The sequence below is a fragment of the Oncorhynchus keta genome, chromosome 24 (genome assembly GCF_023373465.1).
Source record: "Oncorhynchus keta strain PuntledgeMale-10-30-2019 chromosome 24, Oket_V2, whole genome shotgun sequence".
NCBI lineage: Eukaryota > Metazoa > Chordata > Actinopteri > Salmoniformes > Salmonidae > Oncorhynchus > Oncorhynchus keta.
The window spans coordinates 35735488-35761413 of NC_068444.1; the positions used below are offsets into that span (position 1 = coordinate 35735488).

The window sequence follows — 25926 nt, forward strand, 5'->3', positions numbered from 1 at the left end:
AAATAAGAATTTGTTCTTAACTGACTTACCTAGTCAGTTAATACCAGGAAATACCTTATTTACATACGTTTTCAGACCCTTTGCTAGGAGACTCGACATTGAGCTCAGGTGCAGCCTGTTTACTTTGATCATCCTTGAGATGTTTCTGCTACTTCACAATTCCTTCGACCTCATGGCTTGGTTTTTGCTCTGACATGCATTGTCAACTGTGGTAAATTCAAATGATTGGACATGATTTGGAAAGGCACACACCTGTCTATATAAGGTCCCACAGTTGACAGTGCATGTCAGAGAAAAACCAAGCCACGAGGTCAAAGGAATTGTCAGGAGAGCACAGAGACAGGATTGTGTTGAGGCACAGATCTATGGTACAAACATTTTTTTTAATACAGCATTGAAGGCCATTATTTCATACTGAAATGGAAGAGGTTTAGAACCATCAAGACTCTTCCTAGAAATGGTTGCCTGGAGCAATCAGAGAAGGGCCTTGGTCAGGGAGGTGACCAAGAACCCGATGGTAACTCTGACAGAGCTCCAGAGTTCCACTGTCGATATGAGAGAACCTGCCAGAAGGACAACAATCACTACTGCACTCCACCAATCAGGCTTTTATGGTAGAGTGGCCAGACGGAAACCACTCCTCAATAAAAGCCATATCACAGCCCGCTTGGAGTTTGCCAAAAGGCACCTAAAGGACTCTGACGATGAGAAACAAGATTCTCTGGTCTGATGAAACCAAGATGAAACTCTTTGGCCTGAATGCCAAGTGTCACATCTGGAGGAAACCTTGCACCATCCCTACGGTGAAGCATGACCCTAAAGCACACAGCCAAGACAAAACAGGAGTCTTCAGGACAAGTCTCAATGTTGAGTGGCCCAGCCAGAGCCCGGACTTGAACCCAATGGAACATCTCTGGAGAGACCTGAAAATGTATGTGCAGCGACGCTCCACATCCAACCTAACAGAGCTTGAGATGATCTGCAGAGAAGAATTGGGGAAACTCCCCAAATACAGGTGTGCCATGCTTGTAGCGTCATACTCGAAAACTCAAGGCTGTAATCACTGCCAAAGGTGCTTCAACAAAGTACCGAGTCTGAATACTTATGTAAATGTAATATTTCAGTTTGCTAACATTTCTAAAAACCTGTTTTTGCTTTGTCATTATGGGGTATTGTGTGTAGATTTATGAGGATATATTGTTTTAATCTATTTTAGAATAAGGAAGTAACGTTAAAAAAAATATGGAAATAGTCAAGTGGTCTGAATACTTTCCGAATGCACTGTACCGGGGTTCATGAGAAGCGGATACGTTGAACGGAGGACTTAAAAGCAGCCAATAGCAGAGGTGACCCATCACCAAATTAAAAAACACACCTATGACCCACAATGCCCATAATGTCTTAATCGATCTCAGATTGAGAAAATTGTGATTGGAGATTAGGATGAAGTGATGAGGGGCCCGAGAGAGGGGATTTAGCCAAGGGTATAGGGGGGAAGAAGGGCAGCAGCTGGATTCTCCCTGAAGTGTACTCATTCGCTGTCCCACGTGGATTTAAATGGAATGGATTTGTGAGTGAAATAAGCAAACAGGCTGCCCACTTTCATATGCTAAGGCAGACGCAGAAACGTGTACACACAATCCAGAGACACTGACCACTGGTCCTTGGCAGGTATTTTATTTCATATATAGACGCTTTCTGTAATCAAATGTGAGTGCAATCAAACAACAGCAAATACAAACATTACCGATGTAGTCTGAACCAGGTACACAGGATTAACACTAGGACACTACCTGGGTTAAAAAAAAAGGTACACTCCACCATATGACATCATACACAAAATGGGGCAGCGCTCTGCTTTACAGACAACAGCAACATTTTTATCTGCCAAGAAGACTGATCACATTGGGAAGAGTCAAGTGTCAGTTTTGGCAAATTTGAATTGTGTTGGTGTTTTCCGTAACCAGGAAGTTGCCCTGCAGTCTATGATGACATCACATTGTGGAGTAGGGCGTCTGGCGGCCAACCAGGGGTTGATGTCACAAAGCAGGACCAAATATTTAGCTAAAGCTCCTAAATATTCTTAAACAACTCCACATTTCCTAGTTTTTACAGAGACTGATTTGAATTAAACTTGGTAATACTCCGTAAAATCAACAGCTACGCGTGAATGTTGCTCAATGTGATCTGGGCCCGGTTTCACGATAGCGATGGACCTTAGGCTTACAACTGTTTTAACGATGCAACTTTCCTACAACCGCCTAATATATAACATGCGTTTCCAAAAACACCACGCGTAGAGAACGGTCGCTTAATGCATCGTTGGAGCATGTGTTGCTACTGATAGGATCGAACGGGAGTGCTGCTCTCAGGTCAGCTTTTATCCATTCAAATCTTTCCTTTACATTATATTTCTTTCACAAAACTGACTACGGATCAGCTTCTAGAGACACATTACCACCTTCAGTTGTAAATATCGAGTCGGCTTATTTTTTAACGCTTACCCAATAACAAATGCACCATATCACTGATTTGTTAGGCTACACGTGATGACATATATTGACACAAATTACAGACAGTATCCTACAGTACAGTCAGTACATTTGAAGCATCTTTGTATGTCGCCTCCCACTGTTTCAATGGCAAAGACATTGGCAACTTTGTATTTGTAGTCAACTTTGTTCTGAAGTTATAGGTGGTCACAGAGACTGATAAACCATGTGATTATGTTAAGCGGAGATCTTGTGTATAAAGTGACGTGGGAGGGCAAAAAAAAACATTAACTCGGCTGTTCTGAGATGATCTGATGCAGGCGTTAGATTACGAGCATCTTCAAGTGCAACGTTAATAACGATGGTTTTGGGAAACTGCTCACAGATTTAACGACAACGTATCTAACGTTCTTGGGAAACCGGGCCAAGGTTAACTATTGAGCCTGCTTTACTCAGGTGAGCAGAGCGGAGGGGAATAAGGTGAGACGGTGGGGTCCAGGAGATGTCCGTTTTAGATCAAAGTGATCAGGTTAACTATTGATCCTCTTTGATCAGAAGAGCGGAGGGGAGTAGGTGAGGTTCAGGAGCGGTCTGTTTTTGATGCAGCAGGTCCAACCAAGACACCCTAACCCCAGTGTTTCCCAAACTCGGTCCACGTTTTTTTTTGCCCGAGCACCACACCGCTGATTTAAATAATGAACATCATCATCAAGCTTTGATTGCGTGAATCAGCTGTGTAGTGTTAGTGCAGAAAACGCTAATGTGCTCCCCTTGGGGTCCCCATGCCACAGTTTGAGAAACTCTACCCTAACCCCTGATCCCTCCCTCCCCCAGTCCTGCCTGTGACAGACATAATCACACGGAACCCCACCACTGTGAGCCCACCCCTACCAGAGAGAACAGAAACCGCTGTAGTCCTCTGGAGTCCCAAACCAGTCCCTCGCCTCTACCAACTCTCGGAAATCACTCCATTGTCACACTTCCTGACAAGACTGATGCTGGTTTCCAGCGTGTCAAATCAATAACCCCAACCAACTTCGGGACAAAGTCATGACTTTAACGATTCATTTCAATTTCAATAAAATAGACATGTAAAAATGGACATGCAAGTCAAATTGAGAAATTCCCCATTGTTTAACGAGATTTAAACCACATTAACAGTTGAACAGTTCATTTGGGATGTATTTCACTGCTTCACAAAATAAATGCACGTGCCTTATCATTAGGCAAGACTTTTCAATGTTATTTATGAAATTGCACTTTGTGGTGCGTGTTGGAATATTACTTTGCTGTGAAGCCAGGTTGAAGTGTCTATCGGAGAGACTAAATTAGACCTAAACCCCTCAATATTTCCACTCCCTCGGCTTTGGGACACGTGCATATGGCGGGCTCACATGAATGCACAAATCGAGGGCATTGGAGCGAGTGGAAGGGACTGATTTGAGATTCAGCACTCCTCTCCTTTTTACCGCTCTTCTCCTTCGTTTATCCTACAGCAAACAGAAAATAAACATGATCAGAAGACTCCATCCATCAGGAGGAACCAATCAGAGGCGGTCTGGTGGGATCAGTTTGAACCAATACCCCCCCTGTAGCGTGGCACATAGGGGGTCAGGTGGGATCAGTTTTAACCAATACCTGTTCAGTAGCTGTGGCGTGGAGCAGAGGGTTGTGAGGGACGTGTAGCACGTGGACCCCCCACCCTCTGTGTGTGAGAGAGAGATACATGGGAAGCACAAATATTTGATAACCTGCCGATTTTGCAGGTTATCCTACTTACAATGCATGTAGAGGTCTGTAATTTTTTTTTATCATAGGTACACTTCAACTGTGAGAGACGGGATCTAAAACAAAAATCCAGAAAATCACATTGTATGTCATTTGCATTTTATTGCATGACCTGTATAAAAGACACCTGTCCACACACTCAATCAAACAGACTCCAACCTCTCCACAATGGCCAAGACCAGAGAGCTGTGTAAGGACATCAGGGATAAAAATTGTAGACCTGCACAAGGCTGGGATGGGCTACAGGACAATAGGCAAGCAGCTTGGTGAGAAGGCAACAACTGTTGGCGCAATTATTAGAAAATTTAAGAAGTTCAAGATGACAGTCAATCACCCTCCGTCTGGGGCTCCATGCAAGATCTCACCTCGTGGGGCATCAATGATCATGAGGAAGGTGGGGGATCAGCCCAGAACTACACAGCAGGACCTGGTCAATGACCTGAAGCTGGGACCACAGTCTCAAAGAAAACCATTAGTAACACACTACGCCATCATGGATTAATATCCTGCAGCGCACGCAAGGTCCCCCTGCTCAAGCCAGCGCATGTCCAGGCCCGTCTGAAGTTTGCCAATGACCATCTGAATGATCCAGAGGAGGAATGAGAGAAGGTCATGTGGTCTGATGAGACAAAAATAGAGCTTTTTGGTCTAAACTCCACTCGCCGTGTTTGGAGGAAGAAGGATGAGTACAACCCCAAGAACCCCATCCCAACCATGAAGCATGGAGGAGGAAAGAGCATTCTTTGGGGATGCTTTTCTGCAAAGGGGACAGGGCGACTGCACCGTATTGAGGGGAGGATGGATGTATCGCGAGATCTTGGCCAACAACCTCCTTCCCTCAGTAAGAGCATTGAAGATGGGTCTTCCAGCATGACAACGACCCGAAACACACAGCCAGGGCAACTAAGGAGTGGCTCCGTAAGAAGCATCTCAAGGTCCTGGAGTGGATTAGCCAGTCTCCAGACCTGAACCCAATAGAACATCTTTGGAGGGAGCTGAAAGTCCGTATTGCCTATCAACAGCCCCGAAACCTGAAGGATCTGGAGAAGGTCTCTATGGAGGAGTGGGCCAAAATCCCTGCTGCAGTGTGTGCAAACCTGGTCAAGAACTACAGGAAACGTATGACCTCTGTAATTGAAAACAAAGTTTTCTGTACCAAACATTAAGTTCTGCTTTTCTGATGTATCAAATACTTACTTCATGCAATACAATGCTAATTAATTACTTAAAAATCATACAATGTGACTTTCTGGATTTTTGTTTTAGATTCTGTCTCTCACAGTTGAAGTGTACCTATGATAAAAATTACAGACCTCTACATGCATTGTAAGTACGAAAACCTGCAAAATCAGCAGTTTATGAAATACTTGTTCTCCCCACTGTACATTTGCAGGGCTTGGTGTATCAGGTTTTAGGGTGTGTGTGTGTGTGTGTGTTCGGGCGGTTGGGGTTTTCAGGCAGCAGAGTCCAAGACAAGTACCAGATTGAACCAGTCTGGGTCCCAATCCCCACCTCCAAATTTCCTGTCTCTCTCTCACACACACAAACACATAAATCCACCCCAGGTCATGTCCATGTAGTCAGGTGATCAATGTCAACAACAACAAAAAAAATGTAACACCAGAAAACCTGGATGGTAAAAACGTCTACCATCCAGACGCTTCATCAGTCCTTACAACAACCGCAACACCTCCAAAGACACACTCCTCCCAAGGAAAAGCAGAGTGTGTGTGTGGGTGTGTTCATCCTCACACGCACACACACACACACGTTGTCCACTGGGCACGTGGAAGAGGCAATTCTCCCTCTGGGTGGCTAGACCAATCACAGGAGGAGACCGGGTCGCAGTTACCACGACTACCAGGGGTCCTCCAGATCACACTGAGATAGAGAGAACGAGAGAGAGAAATGTTTATGAGGCGCCATAGTGCATACAATATAAAACTGATGTTATTAACGTATTAATGTTGAGAAGCAGGTGTGCAAGTGGACCGGGGGCTGAGAATGTGAGGGGTTGGTATGTGGGTCAATCTGTGGGATGAGCCGATCTTGGACTCACCTGTTGGTGGCCGACTGAAAGACAGGCTGTGTCCCAATTCTTATACTAGGCTACAGCCTATGTAATAGGCTTTTTTTGTCAACAAGAATGAAACATTTGTAGATGATGCTATAAATGCCATGGTGCCATGTAGCAGGAAATCACTGTGCACTATTCAGGACACGAAGAGCAATTTCAGACCCACAATGGAATGTTCACAGGAAAAAGTGATCATATACCATAACAGTCAGACACTGACCAAATCTGACAGTCAAGAGACAAACCAAATCAGATGGACAGATCTTAGTATTATTATTAATTCAAATCACTTTTATTGATTATTTTATTCATTCACATATTGCTGTATGGAACAGATTCAGCCCAGACACACACACACACACACAATTGTGTCTTGTTGCATACAGTAAGTGCCACCATTCATCAGAGAGAAATACAACTCAGTCTTTAGAAATACAATGACACACACACCTTTTTTACTTTGGTATTTTGAACTTTTTAGAACTTTGTATACTGTTCCAGAATTTTGAAGTAGTTACAGTACTGTAGTGGACACACACCTTAACAAATTCTAACAAACACACACACACACACACACACACACACACACACACACCTCAGCTGGCTGCTCTCTCTCGGACAGACAGACAGAGAGACACGCAGAGAGACAGAGACAGGCAAACAGAGACACACAGACACACACAGAGACACAGAGACACACAGAGAGTGAGTGTGTTGTGTGTGGGTACTGTGAGATCAGGTATTGGTGGTTTATGGGAACTTGTGTTTTTATATGGACAGTCCAGTCGGTCTTCTCTCTCTGTCAGGTAGAGGTCCAGACATGATCGGTCCATTGACTTAGACCACTCATCTTTATATCTACCCATTATGGCGTTTGTGAGAGCACGGATGGACTAGACGCTGTGAGAGCACGCATGGACTAGACTAGATTTTTTTTTTGGGGGGGGGGGGTCAACAACAGAGATCAGAGGTGAATTAGGAGGGGGAGGATCTGGTTGGCGAAGCTCAGCAGCTGGAGGATATAGTGGGACGAGGTCTGCCGCCGGAGGTTCAGGTTGGTCAGTGTCTACCGCTGGAGGTTCTGATTGGTCGATGTCTGCAGCCAGAGGTGGTTGTTGGTCGATGTCTGGAGAGGGCGTGTCTTTGCTTTTCTCTGTCTCCGGGGATGAGGGCGTCTCGATGACGACAGGTGAGGGAGGGGGAGAGGGGGGTGAGGGCCGGGGGGAGTCAGGGAGGTCGTCAGCGGTAAAAGAGGAGGATTCCTCTCCCATGTCGGCTGTATTCTCCCCAGGCAGACGGTAGACTGCCAGGGCTTCCTCCAGCACCGAGCGATACTGCCCCCGGTGGTGCAGGCGGAACTGACGCAGCGCCTCCAAGAGGTTGGTCGCCGTACTGCTGCCTCCTCCCTCCTCACTCTCCTCCTCTCCTCCACCTCCAACACAGGCCTGGCCGGGGCAACACCACGCCACACACACACACACACAAGCTAGTGTCAGACACACACCAGCGTCAAACACGCACACACAGGCACACACACTGTCTCACACCATACTACCCCTACCCCTGTGGCCAGCTACCCGTAGTGACATTGTCTTTGTCCAGTGAGGGAGAGGAGAATACAACAATGCCTTCCCGTTCCCCACTACAACTCCCAACACCCCAAACACAACACAAACACAGACTAGACTAGGCAAAATAGTTCATGTTCAAAAGACGTCCAGGACTTTTGTGTGATAAAAGGTTGGGACACGGTAGGAAGGAACATCAGGGATCAGTATTCATGTGATGTGAAACCAAGTCTTGACTCTAGATTAAATATTCAATTTTGATCATGTTTGGTATTTTGACGGTCCTCGAAGCCCATTCACACGCCAGAAGAGTGGTGCTGTTGTGACTGGGCTGGAGTGGGGTCATTGTGGAAGTGGGAGGTCAGGGGTGAGCGGTCAAAGAAGAGTTACTCACCCCTTCCTCTTCTCTTTGTGGGTTCAGCCTGCTGTACACCGCCTCGATCACACTGCGCCTGACCCCACACACACACACAATTAGACATTCTTATTTGTGAACTTGTGTGAAGCTTTATTGAGAAGTTGGATCAATAAATCATGACAGTCTCTCATACTTTCATGAAGAAAGAAGGGGGAGACATGGACAATAAAGCAGTTGTCTTCAGTGTGTGTAGTATTTACTTGCAGGCCAGGCCTCCTCCAGGTGGAAGGTTGGGGATGTTCTCAGAGGCAATGTTCCTCAGAACAGACACCAGGTCAGGAACCCCCTCCTCTCCACAGCTACCCAGCAAATCTAGAGACAGACACAGGGTTAGACTGGAAACGCAACAGAATAAAAAGATGGACAGTTGCCTCTGACCAGAATATTGGCCGCCATGTCCACGTTGAAAGAGCCTCTGCTCGTCGACACCCAGCAGGTGGTCACTATTACACACCGCGGCGACAGCTTCTCGCTGCTATTAGCCGTTCGTCCCTGTAGGGTGTCTAAGCTCTTAGAAAGGATGGGGGTGTATGTGCGTGGTCTCACCCTCTACACGTGTCTCCAGGTATTTGTCCAGGTCCTCCTCTCTCTTCAGGGCTTCCTCAGACACCTTGGGAGCTCCCGGTAAAGTCACCAACACCACACTCATGTTATCTCTGCTGCCCTGGAGAAACACACATAGAGACCGGGGCTTAGAGTGTGGGTGAGTTAGAGTGTGGGTGAGTTAGAGTGTGGGTGAGTTAGAGTGTGTATGTACCTTGTGCAGACAGGTGTCCACCACGGCAGTGCAGACTCTTTCCAGGTCGTCAAACACTTGTAGCCGGGACCTGACGAACTCGCACAGCTCCTCGTTGGACATCACGTCCCAGATCCCATCGCACGCCAGCACCACAAACTCATCCCCCTCCGCAGCACGCTCCAACACACACACCTGTGGGAGGAACACACACCTCAGCTGGAGAGATCACACACACCTCAAGTAGGAGAAAGACCTCGAGTTTACTACAAGCTGTGCACAGTAATAAAGGCATTTTAAAACACACACACACACACCTCTGGCTCTGGGCTGACCAGTTGTTCTGTGGGACCCTTCCCATCCACACACTTGTAGTCATAGTCCCCCAGGGCTCTGGACACGGCCAGGGAACCGTTGACCCTCTGGATCATCACTGACCCCCCTGCGTTCTGGATACGCTCCTTCTCTCTGGGGTTGCACGGCTTGTGGTCCTGCAGTGAGAAAGAAAGCGTTTGAGATAAGAGGCTGCTGATCTACAACATGACCTTGCATTCTAAATAACTACTCATTACATGATCAGGGTCAGCGATCATGCGTCTTGCCAGGCTCAAACTGATCCCCTGCTGTCTCTCCCTATCACTCCCTCCCTCTCACTCAGTATATTGTATAAGTATTCAGCTCCCTGAGTTCATACATGTTAGAAACACTGTGGGCAGCAATTACAGCTGTGGGTCTTCAAACTCTGTCAAGATGTTGGGGATCATGGCTAGACAGTCATTTGAGTCTTGCTGAAAGATGAATTCCTCTTCCAGTATTTGGTGTAAAGCAGACTGAAGCAGGTTATGCTCTAGGAGTTTGCCTGTGCTTAGCCCTATCCCAATTCTTTCTTTCTTTCCTGAAAAACTCCCCAGTATTTACCGATGTCAAGCATACCGATACCATGATGCAGCCACCATCATGCTTGAAAATAAGGAGGCAGTTGCTTAGTAATGTGTTGTGTTGGATTTGACCCAAACATAGGGCTTTGCATTTAGGCCAAAAAGTTTATTCCTTTGCCATGTTTAGTTGCATTATTACTTTAGTGCCTTGTTCCATACGGGGCGGCAGGTAGCCTAGTTGTTAGAGTGTAGGGGCGGCAGGTAGCCTAGTGGTTAGAGTGTAGGGGCGGAAGGTAGCCTAGTGGTTAGAGTGTAGGGGCGGCAGGTAGCCTAGTGGTTAGAGTGTAGGGGCGGCAGGTAGCCTAGTGGTTAAGAGTGTAGGGGCGGCAGGTAGCCTAGTGGTTAGAGTGTAGGGGCGGAAGGTAGCCTAGTGGTTAGAGTGTAGGGGCGGCAGGTAGCCTAGTGGTTAAGAGTGTAGGGGCGGCAGGTAGCCTAGTGGTTAGAGTGTAGGGGCGGCAGGTAGCCTAGTGGTTAAGAGTGTAGGGGCGGCAGGTAGCCTAGTGGTTAGAGTGTAGGGCGGCAGGTAGCCTAGTGGTTAAGAGTGTAGGGGCGGCAGGTAGCCTAGTGGTTAGAGTGTAGGGGCGGCAGGTAGCCTAGTGGTTAGAGTGTAGGGGCGGCAGGTAGCCTAGTGGTTAGAGTGTAGGGGCGGCAGGTAGCCTAGTGGTTAAGAGTGTAGGGGCGGCAGGTAGCCTAGTGGTTAAGAGTGTAGGGGCGGCAGGTAGCCTAGTGGTTAGAGTGTAGGGGCGGCAGGTAGCCTAGTGGTTAGAGTGTAGGGGCGGCAGGTAGCCTAGTGGTTAGAGTGTAGGGGCGGCAGGTAGCCTAGTGGTTAAGAGTGTAGGGGCGGCAGGTAGCCTAGTGGTTAGAGTGTAGGGGCGGCAGGTAGCCTAGTGGTTAAGAGTGTAGGGGCGGCAGGTAGCCTAGTGGTTAGAGTGTAGGGGCGGCAGGTAGCCTAGTGGTTAAGAGTGTAGGGGCGGCAGGTAGCCTAGTGGTTAGAGCGTTGGGTCAGTAACCGAATGGTTGCTGCAACGAATCCCAGAGCTGACAAGGTAAAAATCTGTCGTTCTGCCCCTGAACAAGGAAGTTAACCCATTGTTCCCCGGAAAGCAGTCATTGTAAATTAGAATTTGTTCTTAACTGACTTGCCTCGTTAAATTTTTAAAAAAGTAAAATAAATACAAGATGCATGTTTTGGAATCTTTTCACTTGGTCATTAATGTGGAGTCACTATAATGTTAATTCATCCTCTCCCATCTCAGCCATTGAACTTTGTAGCTGTTTTAAAAATCACCAATTGCCCCCATGGTGACATCCCTGAGCAGTTTCATTCCTGTCCTAAAGCACAGTTCAGAAGGATGACTGTGTCCGAGGTGTCTGGGTGGTTTAACACATAATCCTAAGCATCATTATAAACTAGACCATGCTTAAGGAGATATTCAATGTCAGATTTGTTATTGTGACCAATCACTGCCCTTCATGAGGCTTTTGAAAAGCTCCCTGGTCTTATAGATGAACGTGTGTGTGAAATGCAATACTTGACTGAGAGACCTTACAGGTGTTTTATGTATGGGGGACAGAGTAAGGGTTAGTCATTAAATCATGTCAAACCCTATTATTTGCCAGAGTACTTGTGTGATTTGGTCATTTGACTTCTGAACTCATTTAGTTTTGCCTAAACAAAGGGGCTGAATACTTATGCAACAACTATTTTAGTTATTGAAATGTTTAATTCATTAAAAAAAAAATTCCACTTGGACAAGAGTATTTTGTGGGGGCCTCCCGGGTGGCGCAGTGGTTAAGGGCGCTGCCATCAGAGACTCTGGGTTCGCGCCCAGGCTCTGTTTTAACCGGCCGCGACCGGGAGGTCCGTGGGGCGATGCACAATTGGCCTAGCGTCGCCCGGGTTAAGGAGGGGTTGGCCGGAAGGGATGTCCTTGTCTCATTGCGCACCAGTGACTCCTGTGGCGGGCCGGCGCACTGCGCACTAACCAAGGTTGCCAGGTGCATGGTGTTTCCTCCGACACATTGGTGCGGCTGGCTTCCGGGTTGGATGCGCGTTGTGTTAAGCAGCAGTGCGGCTTGGTTGGGTTGCGTATCGGAGGACGCATGACTTTCAACCTTCATCTCTCCCGAGCCCGTACGGGAGTTGTAGCTACTAAAACAATTGGATACCATGAAATTGGGGAGAAAACGGGGTAAGAATTAAAACATTATTTTTTTAAAGAGTATTTTGTGTACATTGTCATCCCACTTTAACACAATAAAATGTGAAAAAAGTGCCTTGACAAATACTTCTGCAAGGCACTGCATATTGTACCAGTGTAGAGATGATAACCGTTAAAGGCGGTTAGCTGCCGAAAACACAGTTGACCGATTGGTCTATAGGCTCATTTGCATAATTTAGTGGAATGAAATTGTCCGGTGTGCATTTACAAAATAATGCATCTTATTTATCACACAAGCAACAATCACCTGTTGTGCAAGCTCCTCATCCAGCTGGTTGCAGCTTTAAGTGAAACATGTAATCGCATAAACCCAGTCGTCGCACAACAATTCTAAATGCAATTTGAGTGAAAACGATGTTGGCCACCAGCCTATTAAAACAGCTTTTTATTGCTACACGTTTCTCTTCCCTCCTTATATTAAAGCATCTGCACTTTTTTACAAGCGGAGTAGCCCTTGGTTAAAAAGGTCGTTGGAAACACCCTCAACTCGCCATTTGAGTGCGCACTGCGTGATACGGTAGGATCAGTGAGCCACCCACTACCTTTCAATATGCGCTGGAGGCAGTTTCCATGTACATATACAGTGCTGTCGGAAAGTATTCAGACCTAGACTTTTTCTACATTTTGTTACCTTACAGCCTTATTCTAAAATGGATTAAATACATTTTTTCCCCTCATTTCCACAAAATATCCCAGTCACAAAGCGAAAAAAAGTTTTAGATTTTTTTTAAACATCTTAAAAAAAAAAAAAAAAATACAAATAGCTTATTTACATCAGTAATCAGACCCTTTGCCATGAGACTCAAAATTGAGCTCAGGTGCATCCTGTTTCCATTGATCATCCTTGAAGTTTCTACAACTTGATTAGAGTCCACCTGTGGTAAATTCAATTGATTGGACATGATTTGGAAAGGCACATAAAGGTCCCTCAGTTGACAGTGCATGTCAGAGCAAAAACCAAGCCATGAGTTTGAAGGAATTGTCCGTAGAGCTCCGAGACAGTATTGTGTCGAGGCACAGATGTTGGAAAGGGTACAAAAACATTTATGCAGCATTAAAAGGTCCCCAAGAACACAGTGGCCTCCATCATTCTTAAATGTTAGAAGTTTGGAACCACCAACACTCTTCCTAGAGCTGGCCGCCAGGGGGAGAAGGGCCTTGGTCAGGGAGGTGACCAAGACTCGATAGTCTTGCTTGTTTGTAGGTGACCAAATACTTATTTTACACCATAATGTACACATTAAAATTCCTACAATGTGAGTTACTGGATTTTTTTTTCTCATTTTGTCTGTCATAGTTGAAGTGTACCTATGATGAAAATTACAGGCCTCATCTTTTTAAGTGGGAGAACTTGCACAATTGGTGGCTGACTAAATACTTTTTTGCCCCACTGCATCTCTTGTTCTACTGGTTTTCAATTCTCTTCCAGAAGTTAAAAGGCATATAGTCATTAACTACCCATCTTAATTTTTGCATCTTTAGAGCTCACCTCTTCCTACATTTCTAACAGAGATGCATTCATTGCAAAACAAAACTCATCTCTTGCTTAACTTCTTGGTGACGGGGGGGCAGTATGAAGTAGCTTGGATGAATAAGATTCCCAGAGTAAACTGCCTGCTACTATGTCCCAGATGCTAATATATGCATATTATTAGTAGTATTGGATAGAAAACACTGAAGTGTCTAAAACTGTTTGAATGATGTCTGTGAGTATAACAGAACTCATATGGCAGGCGAAAACCTGAGAAAAATGTAACCAGGACGTGGGAAATCTGAGGCTTGTGGTTTTTTAAAACTCAGCCCCTATTGTAGATACAGTGGGAAATTGGTTATGTTGCACTTCCTAAGGCTTCCACTAGATGTCAACAGTCTTTAGAACTTTGTTTGAGGATTCTACTGTGAAGTGGGACCGAATGAGAGAGGAATGAGCCAGGTGTCTGGCAGATTGCCACAGGCTCCGAGGCGCGGTCACGAGAGAGTTAGCTCTCGTTCCATTGCTTTTCTACAGACAGGAATTCTCTAGTTGGAACATTATTGAAGATTTATGATAAAAACATCCTAAAGATTGATTCTATACTTTGAAAAGTTTCTACAGGCTGTAACGTCCGATGTTCGGCTGGACCTGAACGCGCTTTGGATTTGTTTACCAAACGCCCTAACAAGAAGATATTTGGACATAAATGATGGACATTATCGAACAAAACAAACATTTATTGTGGAACTGCGATTCCTGGGAATGCATTCTGATGAAGATCAAAGGTAAGCAAAGATTTATAATGCTATTTCTGACTAATGTCGACCACCCAATATGGCGGATATCTTTTTGGCGGCTTTGTTGTCTGAGCGCTGTACTCAGATTATTGCATGGTTTGCTTTTCCCGTAAGGATATTTTGAAATGTGACACAGCGGTTGCATTAAGGAGAAGTATCTAATTCCATGTATAACAGTTGTATTTTCATCAACATTTATCATGAGTATTTCTGTAAATAAGATGTGGCTCTCTGCACAATCACCGTATGTTTTAGAACTACGGAATGTAACAATGTAAAATGAGATTTGATATAAATATACACTTTATCGAACAAAACATACATGTATTGTGTAACATGAAGTCCTATGAGTGTCATCTGATGAAGATCAAAGTTTAGTGATTAATTTACCTCTGTGCTTTTTGTGACTCCTCTCTTTGGCTGGAAAAATGGCTGTTTTTCTGTGAGTTGGTGGTGACCTAACAATCGTTTGTGGTGCTTTCGCTGTAAAGCATTTTTTTTTAAATCAGACACTGTGGCTGGATTAATGAGAATTTTATCTTTAAAATGGTGTAAAATACTTGTATGTTTGAGGAATTGTAATTATGAGATTTTTGTTGTTTTGAATTTGGCGCCCTGCACTTTCACTGGCTGTTGGCGAGGTGGGACGCTACCGGTGCGTCAATCGACTCTAGGGGGTTAATAATAGTGTTTAACACGACTGCATCGTCTCTGTACCTATCACACACATTTATCTGTTGAGGTCCCTCTGTCGAGCAGTGAATTTCAAACAAATACCAGGGAGGTTTTCCAATGCCTCGCAAAGGGCACCTATTGCTAGATCAGCAGACACGGAATATTCCTCTGAGCATGGTGAAGTTATTAATTACACTTTGGATGGTGTATCAATACACCCAGTCGTAGAATGATACAGGGGACCTTCTAACTGAGTTGTCAGAAAGGAAGGAAAACCACTCAAGGATTTCACCATGAGGCCAATGGTGATCATGATAAAGAGAAAACTGAGGAAGGATCAACAACATTGTAGTCAGTCCACAATACTAACCTAATTAGCAGAGTGAAAAGAAGGAAGCCTGTAGATAATACAAACATTTCAAACATCCATCCTGTTTGCAACAATGCACGAAAGTAACATGCTGACCACACCGCTTGCGTCGCATACTCTGCAAAATAAATGTACGCATACATGTTATTCAATCATTGCACCCACACTGCTCACGCGTGTCTGTGTAGTCAAGCGTTAAAATAGAACTTGGTTCTATTTGTGATGCTTGACGCGCTGCAATTCCCGCCTATCCCAGCTCATTGGTTTTTAGGAGAGTATTCCCACAGGGGTGATTGAAAGATGAACTGAGGGCCATACTCCAGTCCAATTGGTAGTGGTAATGTACCTTAAAGTTGGTTGCCAACCGACATATAAACTCCAAAGAAGAATCCTGGAGGAGAGGTTACTAGAAAAACTCGGTTTACCCTTTTATCTGTGGATTAATTGTCAGAGAAGAGGACTTTGTGCACTTCAAGTTAAAATAACAATTGTAATTGTTAAGGACTAGGCAGTTTTTCAGGATAAACAAGAAATGTAAGAGCTAAGCACGGGCAAAAACAGAGGAAAACCTGGTCTGCTTTCCACCAGACACTGGGGGATGAATTCACCTTTTTGCACAACAATAACCTAAAAACACGAGACCAAATATACACTGGAGTTGCTTACCAAGAAGACCGTGAAAGTTCCTGAGTGGTCGAGTTAGTTAGAATTTCAAGCAGATTCAAAATCACATGGCAAGACTTAAATGGTTGTCTAGCAATGATCAACAACCAACTTGACAGAGCTTTTAGAAATAAAAAATAAATAAATGGTGCAAATGTTGCACAATCCCAGGTGTGTTAAGCTCTTAGAGACTTACCCACCACCAAAGGCGCATCTACAAAAGTATTGACTCTGGGGTGTGAATACTTAAGTAAATTAGATCATTTCTGTATTTCAGGTTTTTTTTTAATTGCAAAAAATTCAAACATGTTTTCACTTTGTCATTATGGGGTAGTGTGTGATTTCATTCAAGCTGTGACATTTGGAATAAGAAAGGAGAATGAATACTTTCTGAAGGCACTGTGAGACGATAGTCACGTTACAATTAAACTCTTCAAAAAAAGGTCCAATGCAGCCGTTTTTACCTCAATATCAAAATCATACCTTAAGGTTCTATCTGCAAAAGATGATCCAGAGATATTAGTCTTTAACCTCTTGCTCCTACCTGACACGCAGGCGTCCCATCTAGACATCTGGAAATGCAAATGCGCTACGCTAAATGCTAATAGTACTAGTTAAAACTCAAACGTTCATTAAAATACACATGCAGGGTATTGAATTAAAGCTACACTCGTTGTGAATCCAGGCAACAAGTCAGATTTTTAAAATGCTTTTTCGGCGAAAGCATGAGAAGCTATTATCTGATAGCATGTAACATCCCAAAAGACCCGCAGGGGACGTAAACAAAATAATTAGCATAGTCGTCGCTACACAAACCGCACAAATAAAATATAAAACATTCATTACCTTTGACCATCTTCTTTGTTGGCACTCCTAGATGTCCCATAATCACTATTGGGTCTTTTTTTTTCGATTAAATCGGTCCATATATAGCCTAGATATCGATCTATGAAGACTGTGTGATAAACGGGAAAAAATAGCGTCTTATAACGTAACGTCATTTTTTTTAATTAAAAAAGTCGACGATAAACTTTCACAAAACACTTCTAAATACTTTTGTAATGCAACTTTAGGTATTAGTACACGTTAATAAGCGATCAAATTGATCACGAGGCGAAGTATATTCTTTAGCTGTCCGTCTGGAAATAATGTCCGGGTAAATCTCAACCAAAATATCCGGTCGGAGACCAGAAGAACTGCGCTGCCTTGCGTCTGTTTGACCAAGAAACAAATAGTAGGCAAATGACAAGACTCTAGACAACGTGTGGAAGCTGTAGGTATTGCAACCTCAGCCCCATTAAATGTGGTTCACCTTTATCAATGGGTTCAAGTCGCGCATGGATATATTTTTCCATTTTCAGTGATCAGATTTTCCTGCACTTTTCGATGAAACGCAATGTTCTGTTATAGTCACCGCCGTGATTTAACCAGTTTTATAAACGTCTGAGTGTTTTCTATCCACACATACTAATCATATGCATATACTATATTCCTGGCATGAGCAGCAGGGCGCTGAAATGTTGCGCGATTTTTAACAGAATGTTCGAAAAAGTAGGGGGTAGGAGTAACAGGTTAAAGTTGAGAACCCCCATTTGTTTGAATGAAGTCAGCCATTTTGATCTTGTATTCTTTTGAACTTAACATGAATTGGGAGATATATATATATATAGAACATTGAATGTAATTTTAGGGCCTAACGCCCACCGCCACAGGCAGGTAAGATGTCTATTTCCCCATCCACGTTGGCGGGTGGTCAGGGCTCCACAGTACGATCATTTCACTCACATTTCTGAATAAAATAGTAAAGTACGAACCCATTTAAAGTCAAATAAATGGTGCACTAGCTTTTTAAAAATGATTTCTGCTGTTTTGCATCATAGCTAGTAAATTAATCCCACTAAGTCAAAGAACTACGATTTATGCAACAATGCCGGAATGGGGGCTGTGTGCATGTGAAGGTGGGCGAATGTTTTCTTTTCTTTTTTAAGCGCTATGAACAGGTATAAAAGTTGGTCTAATTTACTTGAAACTAAAGTCTACTGAAGTGAGGCTTAGTCCTTCCTTGGCTATTTAAACAAAAAAAATAGATGTTTCACAAGCTGGGTTGTCTTTCTACATTCGAGTTTCAACTGCTAAGGAAGAGAAGCAATGCGGATGCTAGTCAGATTCTCAATTCCACAGGCACAAACATGACGAGTTCCGCAACCTCGGTAACCTCCCACACTTAAAGGGGCAGGTGAAAATGTTTGTCTAATCTGTGATATTTTGGTTAAAAGACTCTAAACAAACCGGTGCGCCTGGCACCTACTACCATAACCCGTTCAAAGGCACTTAAATCTTTTGTTTCACCCATTCACCCTCAATAGCACACATACACAATCCATGTCTCAATTGTCTCAAGGCTGAAAAATCCTTCTTTAACCAATCTCCTCCCCTTCATCTAGACTGACTGACATCAATAAGGGATCATAGCTTGCATCCCTAATTTGCATCCCTAATCTAGTGTAATATATTGTACCTGTGTAGAGAATCCAACTCGTCCATCTCGGCTCAGCACGGCCCGGGAGTCACCACAGTTTATGAAGTAGAGGTGGAAAGGGCTTAGCAGCACACCCACCGCCGTGGAGCCGCTGCGGTCCAGCCCTTGTCGCAGGTCCGTGAAGCTGCGCATGTATTCGTCGATCTTCAGGAAGCCCGTGCGGATCCCATCCTTTACACCCTCCACTGAGCCCGTCCCCGGGGTGAACTCCGCCCCCCCTGATAGGATGTGCTCCAGTAGGTGGGCGGAGCAGTAATTGGCAACGCGGGAGCCGGCATGCCCGTCGTAGACAGCGAAGAAGGACCAGTCGGTGAGGCCGTGGGGCAGGCCCACCATGGCAGTGTGGGCATCCTCCATCTCCACCCGCCAGCCCTGCATGGAGCTCAGGCCGTAATGCAGCCCATTGCCCTCACCATGGGCCGTATGCTTCTCTGTCTTAGGCTTGTCCAGGAACGCCCCCATACCTACAAACTGCTGACAGGAGAGAAAACATACATAAAGCTACGTTATCAACGCAGTCATACTTCAATAGGCCAATGGTGGCTAGGGTGCCACTGAAATGTTTTTCAGCTGGTCATGTTAGTTTTTGGTTCCCTATATTATTATCATCACGATTTGGGTATGCAACAATGGGTATGCAGACAAGGTATTCAAGAAGTTTGGTCTGAAGTCTTAGTTGAATCTTTGTAATACGCAACTCGGTTATCATGCGCTGATTGAAAAACAATTTCTAATTGCTTTCCCAAAAACCAACTGCAAAGTAGGCCCTCCCTGGCAGAATGATATCATGATAATTTGTATCAAATCACAGGGCATTCTGCCATTACATGTAGCCTACATCGTACAAAAATACATCTAGCCTAACAACATTCTCCTGGAAGGTGCACAATTTAATAAAAGGGCAACTACACCCCCCCCCCCCAAAGATGTGTTTGATTGTTGAGACCTCAAAACATATCAGAAGACCGCTCTTAAGTCTACAGTAATGCATAAACCATAACATTTTGTATTTTTACATGCATTTTTTTTTTTAAACAAGAGTGTGATTAAAGTGTGAAAACCTGAACTACAAGCAAAGGAAGAAGAGAACTGGCTCTGGAGCGGCATGTGGACACGCTGTGCAAGAACTCCGGTACACAGCAGGCAAGACACGCACTTTGCCCCCCTGAACTGTGGGTCTAAATTACACACTACTGGGCTTGCATGATCTGCTTGAGAAAGATGCAACTGAGGACTGCAATTTGGAGCATTCCTGCTTGTGGACATTCCTGCATCTGCAGGAACCCCTCTTTATACTTCTATTGGTCAATTTGTATGCTAGGACTCTTGTACACAGGTGGGAGGTGGTGGCACTCTAGTACAGTAGGTGGTGGCAACGCATCAGAAAGTTGGATGCCAACTGCCAATAAACCCAACAGAAAAAGATGTGGGGCTAGCTAGTCAACACTGGAGTTGCTTACCAAGAAGACAGTGAATTTTTCCGAGTGGCCGAGTTACAGTTTAAACTTAAATCTACTAGAAATTCCATAGCAATACCTGAAAATAGTTGTTTAGCAATGATCAACAAGCAATTTGACAGAGCTTGAAGAATTTTAAAAATATTTTTTGGGGTGGAAAGCTCTTAAAGATTTACCCAGAAAGACTCACAGCTGTAATCACTGCCAAAGATGCTTCTTCAAAGTATTGACTCAGGGGTGTGCATACTTATGTAAATTAGATTTAAGTATTTTATTTAAAAAATAAACTAAATACAAGTTTTCACTTTGTCATTATTGGGTATTGTGTATAGAGGGGTGAGAGAAAAAAATCTATTTAATCCATTTTAAATTCAGGCTGTAAGAACATGTGTGGGGTATGAACACTTTCTGAAGGCACCATGTTGAATTAATTGGATTAAATCTCGTTTTTGTTTTAGCACAAAATTCCAAATGCCTGTATCACAAGAAAAAAAAATGTTTTTCATGGAGCATTTATGTATTTTTTGACTCGTCTCATTCGTTCGTCCTGTGCTGTGTGTATCTTCCCATTCTCACACACGCCAAGCCACTTCCCCTGCCACTAACAACAGAGATAAAAGATCACTTCTTCTTCTTTGAAAAGCCGTTTCATCTCGGTATTTGCATTTGAGGTTTGGTCCATCGGAACAGGTCATGTAGACAATGAAACAAAGATATTATTTTACTGTAATAGGATGAGAATGTTAGCGCAGACCCTACTAACACTGGAGTATCCATGAACGTTGATTCTGAGAAAAGTATTCTACGATTGTCGAGCGCGGCAGTGCAGTGCCACGTATCGCCAGCAGGATTATAGCCATAGACTTATTTTCTGGCTTTCTAGTTTGTGTTTTATACATTTGCAATGAATATAAAAATATGCATTTATTGATTTCAACATCTAAGCAAAGTGGACAGGCTAGCATGCTGTTCAAATTTCAAAAAGCTAGAGTCGGACAGGAGGGTGTGTTCATAACAGTTCAACTGTTTAACCTTGTTGGCTTGCAAATAGATCCAAGTTGACTCGACTTGAAATAAAGATTAGTTGGCTACTCACTAGAACACGGGCTTGTGCTGGAGATTGTTTATGAGATATTTGTTGATTTTATAAATGCCTGCTATAAGAAGTTGGTCATTATTGTTGAATTATGCATGGTTCTGGCTAAAGTTGTAACAAAAAGGGCATTTTCAGAGAGACTTGAAAGCCAGATCAGTGATTACAAAAAAACAGGTAAACACATTTTGATACAATTATTAGTGGGTCTTATGGTTATGGAAGGCCTATATGTAGCCTAGGTATAATTACACAAGCCCTGAATTCATTAGATTGCTGACTGCTTGAAAATGCAGTCTATTGACCTTTACAAACGGTGCAATAAAGCTTATAGACAAAAATAAAACTGAGATATTAAGTTTGAAAAAAAATAGATTTATATGCCATATCGACCAGCCATAAATTGTGAGCACACACACACACACACACACACACACACACACACACACACACACACGGCACGACAGGCATGTGCCCCAAAAAAGGTTGGTAGGCACAAAGAATGACTCCCCAGCTGGCCTCGGAAGTATGAGAGTGTGTGTGTGCGTGCGGGTGGGTGGGTGAGAGCCAGTGGGGAGCACACAAGTCATGATGCTCTGTAAAAACACAGTCTATTAATAGTGTGTGGTTTGAGTTTCAAGCTCAAGGTGGGAAAGACACTCCATTCATACCTCTACTAGCCCCCTATCACTCCTTCCACTAGCCCCCTATCACTCCTTCCACTAGCCCCCTATCACTCCTTCTACTAGCCCCCTATCACTCCTTCTACTAGCCCCCTATCACTCCTTCTACTAGCCCCCTATCACTCCTACTAGCCCCCTATCACTCCTACTAGCCCCCTATCACTCCTACTAGCCCCCTACCCCTCCTACTAGCGCCCTATTCCCCATCACTCCCCCAACTATCCCCCTGTCCCTCTACGAGCCCCCCATCACTCCTTCTCTTCTAAGACTAGGCTACCCCTTCGTCCCTATACTCAGGGTCGATATCCATGTAATAAAGAATTCACCAACTACGCCCACAAATTGGACAAAACAAACATTATTTCCAATTGAGCCCCATTTAAAAAGGAGCCAACTTAGACATACAATTTTTGTTATGCCGAAAAGCTGCTGTGTTGTTCAATGAACAGTGCCAGTTAAAAGTTTGGACACGCCTACTCATTCAAGTTTTTTTTGTTTGTTTAATTATTCATGGTTATTATTTCAAAGTTTTGATGTCTGCACTATTATTCTACAATGAATAGTAAAAATAAAGAAAAACCCTTGAATGAGTAGGCATGTCCAAACCTTGGACTGGAACTGTACATGTAGCCAGGTCAAAAATCCTGACTTCTGTTTCACAATGCTCCCAGGTAAGGAAATATAGCCTGTGAGAAGAGCCCTGTGGCTTCAGGCTGTTAGGCATGGGAAAGTGGGAACACGGTGTCTAAGTAGGCTACACGTAGCTCTGTGTGTGTGGAAAACATTCTCACATGCAAGACATTTAACTTGTTTAGTACAGTCCGTTTGTGTTGTTGGTAGCATTCACTCAATTGGCTACTAGCCAATGGGGTAACCTAGGTAACCACAGGTTGTTTTCCCCCACAGGTGGGCAGCAATATTCTATCTAATACCGACTGGGTCTATATCAATGTGTGTGTGTGTGTGTGTGTGTGTGTGTGTGTGTGTACAGAACGTCTGTCATGTTAGGCAGTACAACTCTAAAATAAAACAAACTCACTACTGTTGCCTAGCAACCAAACATGCAGTCTTGGCTTCATTCAGCTACCTCACACTCTCTCCAAAAAAAATGGGAGCAGTGTGTGTGTGTGTGTGTGTGTGTGTGTGTGTGCGTGTTCGAGGAGGAACTAGTTACATTGCCCAGCCTGAAATGGCAGGGAATCACAAAGCTCCAGCTTCCTTCTTAGTATCCCCTTTATTCTCCAGTGGCATTTGGATGGACTGCTACACACACACACACAGACATAGGTGTTATTGAGACACATACACCCCAGCTCAAGGACGAAACCACAGACTCTCGACCACTCAACCCTCGAAACTGATGTCACCCAACTTAAAACCACAAGCCGAAACCAGGACTCAGATCTCCCACAGCCACACGTGGTTGTCAAGAACCACTGGCTCTGCAGAGGGAAGTGGAGGCCAGTGATTACATAACTCTAATGAGCGCAGAGTACAGCTCTGTGGTCACACACATACATCACTTTTCCAACTGTTCACAGATCCATTTAGAGGATTCCATTAGGCTTGCAAGAAAGGAATTTCTCTGTACTTGTGCATACGACATTACAACCTATTTGAATTCAATAATTTGACAGAACCCCTTTTGATTTGATCAAAACCTTCCATAAATATTTCCCCATTGTATAAGTGCTCAGAAAGTGACTTTTGTCATGCTGAAATAGGAAAGGGCCTTCCCCAAACTGTTGCCACAAAGAATGTCATTGTATGCTGTCGCGTTAAGATTACCCTTCACTGGAACAAAGGTGCCAAGCCTGAACCATGAAACAGCCCCAGAACATTATTCCTCCTTCACCAAACTTTAGAGTTGGCACTACGCATTGGGGCAGGTAGCGTTTTCCTGGCATCCGCCAAACCCAGATTCGTCCGTCGGACTGCCAGATGGTAAAGCGTGGTTCATCACTTCCCACTGCTCCAGAGGCCAATGGCGGCGAGCTTTACACCACCCCAGCCAAAACTTTGGATTGCGCATGGTGATCTTAGGCTTGTGTTCTTTGGCGGTTCATATACTGATGTTGCTTCCAGAGGCAGTTTGGAACTTGGTAGGGAGTGTTATAACCGAGGACAGGCGGTTTTTAGGAGCTACGCGCTCCAGCACTCGCTGGTCCCGTTCTGTGAGCTTGTGTGGCCTACCACATCGTGGCTGAGACGTTTTTGCTCCTAGACGTTTCCACTTCACAATAACAGCACTTACTGTTGACCGGGGCAGCTCTAGCAGTGCAGACATTTGATTAACTTGTTGGAAAGGTGGCATCCTATGACAGTGCCACATTGAACGTTTCATTTGACAGCGGACGTAGCTGTCCCAAATCAACTCCTCAAACCGTAGCAACTAAACAAAAAAGACTGGATAAATGTAACAAACATATGATAATCATTAGGTAGGATGATTGGATTTGTAAGCATTAAGACAATTGGTTCAGCTTGCCCTCAAAATGGGTGGAAACCTATCCAGTCCATTCAGATCGACATCCCAGCACACCTGATATAGCTAACAGAGATCTTGATGAATTGATTAGTTTAAAATCACACCTGTTAGTGCTGGGCTGGAACTAAAGCCTGCTGAAACTGTAGCTCTCCAGGACCAGGGGAGAAAACAAGTATTGTTACCTATCCAATAAGAAATACAAAGTCTTGTTCCAAAATATTTTTGTGCAGATGTAACCGCTGTGAAATGGCTAGCCAGTTAGCAGTGCGCGCTAGTAGCATTTAAAATCAGTGACGTCACCCGCTCTGAAAACTTGAAGTAGTTGTTTCCTTTGCTATGCAAAGGCTTTACTAGGCTTTTGTGGAGCAATAGGTAACGACGCTTCGTGGGTGACGATTGGGGCAAAGAGACGCACAGAAGCAAACCTGTCACACCATCTGAACACGCCCCTGTACTGAACCACTCAGCCTCGCACTCAACTTCCCTCAATCCCTCAGTGATGGGAGAAAGAGATCTAGTTAACTGTATCAAATGTCATAGCTTGTTCTCCATCTTTCTAAATAGGGAGCCAATTTGTTTTTAGCATTTATTTCCATGACTGATCAAAACTAACTTCTCATTGCTCCCTCGTCCATCTGCAGCAGAAATATCTTTGGAACATCGAAATCGCAACACATACACTGAAAAAACAATAGAAAATTCAACATGTAATGTTGGTCCCATGTTTCATGAGCCGAAACAAAAGATCCAGAAGTGTGCCATACGCACAAAAATATTATTTTGCTCAAATTCGTTTACATCCCTGTAAGCATTTCTCCTCTGCTAAGATTATCCAATAACCTGACAGGCGTGGCATATCAAGAAACTGATGAAACCTATGGTACAGAAATTAACATAAAATTATCTGGCAACACCTCTGGTGGACATTCCTGCAGTCAGCATGCCAAATGCCCGCTTCCTCAACTTGAGACATCTGTGGCATTATGTTGTGACACAACTGCACATTTTGGTGGCCTTTTGTCACCAGCACAAGGCGCACCTGTGTAATGATCACGCGGTTTAGGGAATTGGGCAGTACGTCCAACCGGCCTCAGAACCGCAGACCACGTGTCACCACGCCAGCCCAGGTACTTCACATCAAATCTTATTTTATTGGCCACATATTTAGCAGGTGTTACTGCGGGTGTAGTGAAACGCATCCAGCTTCTTCCCCTGCGGGATCAGCGGGAAATTGCTCAGCTTCGATGGTCACAGAGATGCCATGATGAGAACCCGAGGCCCATTGTCATGCCATTCACCCACCACCATCACCTCATGTTTCAGCATGATAATGCAGAACCATGTCACAAGGATCTGAACACAACTCCTGGAATGTGAAAATGTCCCAGTTCTTCCATGGCCTGCATACTCAGACATGTCACCCATTGAGAATGTTTGTGGTGCTCTGG

General features: G+C 44.3%; 1 protein-coding gene and 1 long non-coding RNA gene across 4 annotated transcripts in view; one reads left to right on the plus strand and one right to left on the minus strand.

Moving 5' to 3' along the window:
* Nucleotides 1-1661: 1661 nt before the first annotated feature.
* The window catches only part of LOC118357451 (protein phosphatase 1B-like), a 29480-nt gene continuing 5215 nt past the window's right edge, over nucleotides 1662-25926 (minus strand). Inside the window, exons 2-8 of one of the 3 annotated variants that reach the window (XM_035734551.2) lie at nucleotides 18737-19231; nucleotides 9397-9570; nucleotides 9101-9274; nucleotides 8890-9007; nucleotides 8544-8655; nucleotides 8320-8377; nucleotides 1662-6161 (exon numbers count right to left, since the gene is read on the minus strand). In XM_035734551.2, the coding sequence (XP_035590444.1) occupies nucleotides 6138-6161; nucleotides 8320-8377; nucleotides 8544-8655; nucleotides 8890-9007; nucleotides 9101-9274; nucleotides 9397-9570; nucleotides 18737-19219 (1143 nt within the window). In that variant the 5' untranslated portion in view covers nucleotides 19220-19231 and the 3' untranslated portion in view covers nucleotides 1662-6137. Of the gene's footprint in view, nucleotides 6162-6627; nucleotides 7803-8319; nucleotides 8378-8543; nucleotides 8656-8889; nucleotides 9008-9100; nucleotides 9275-9396; nucleotides 9571-18736; nucleotides 19232-25926 lie in introns of those variants that run through there. The other 2 variants (XM_035734550.2, XM_035734549.2) reach the window with 2 other exon arrangements.
* Nucleotides 9611-11434, plus strand: LOC127911452 (uncharacterized). Its single transcript, XR_008078584.1, has 3 exons — nucleotides 9611-10347; nucleotides 10380-10509; nucleotides 10638-11434. It is a non-coding gene; the product is annotated as an uncharacterized LOC127911452 (long non-coding RNA).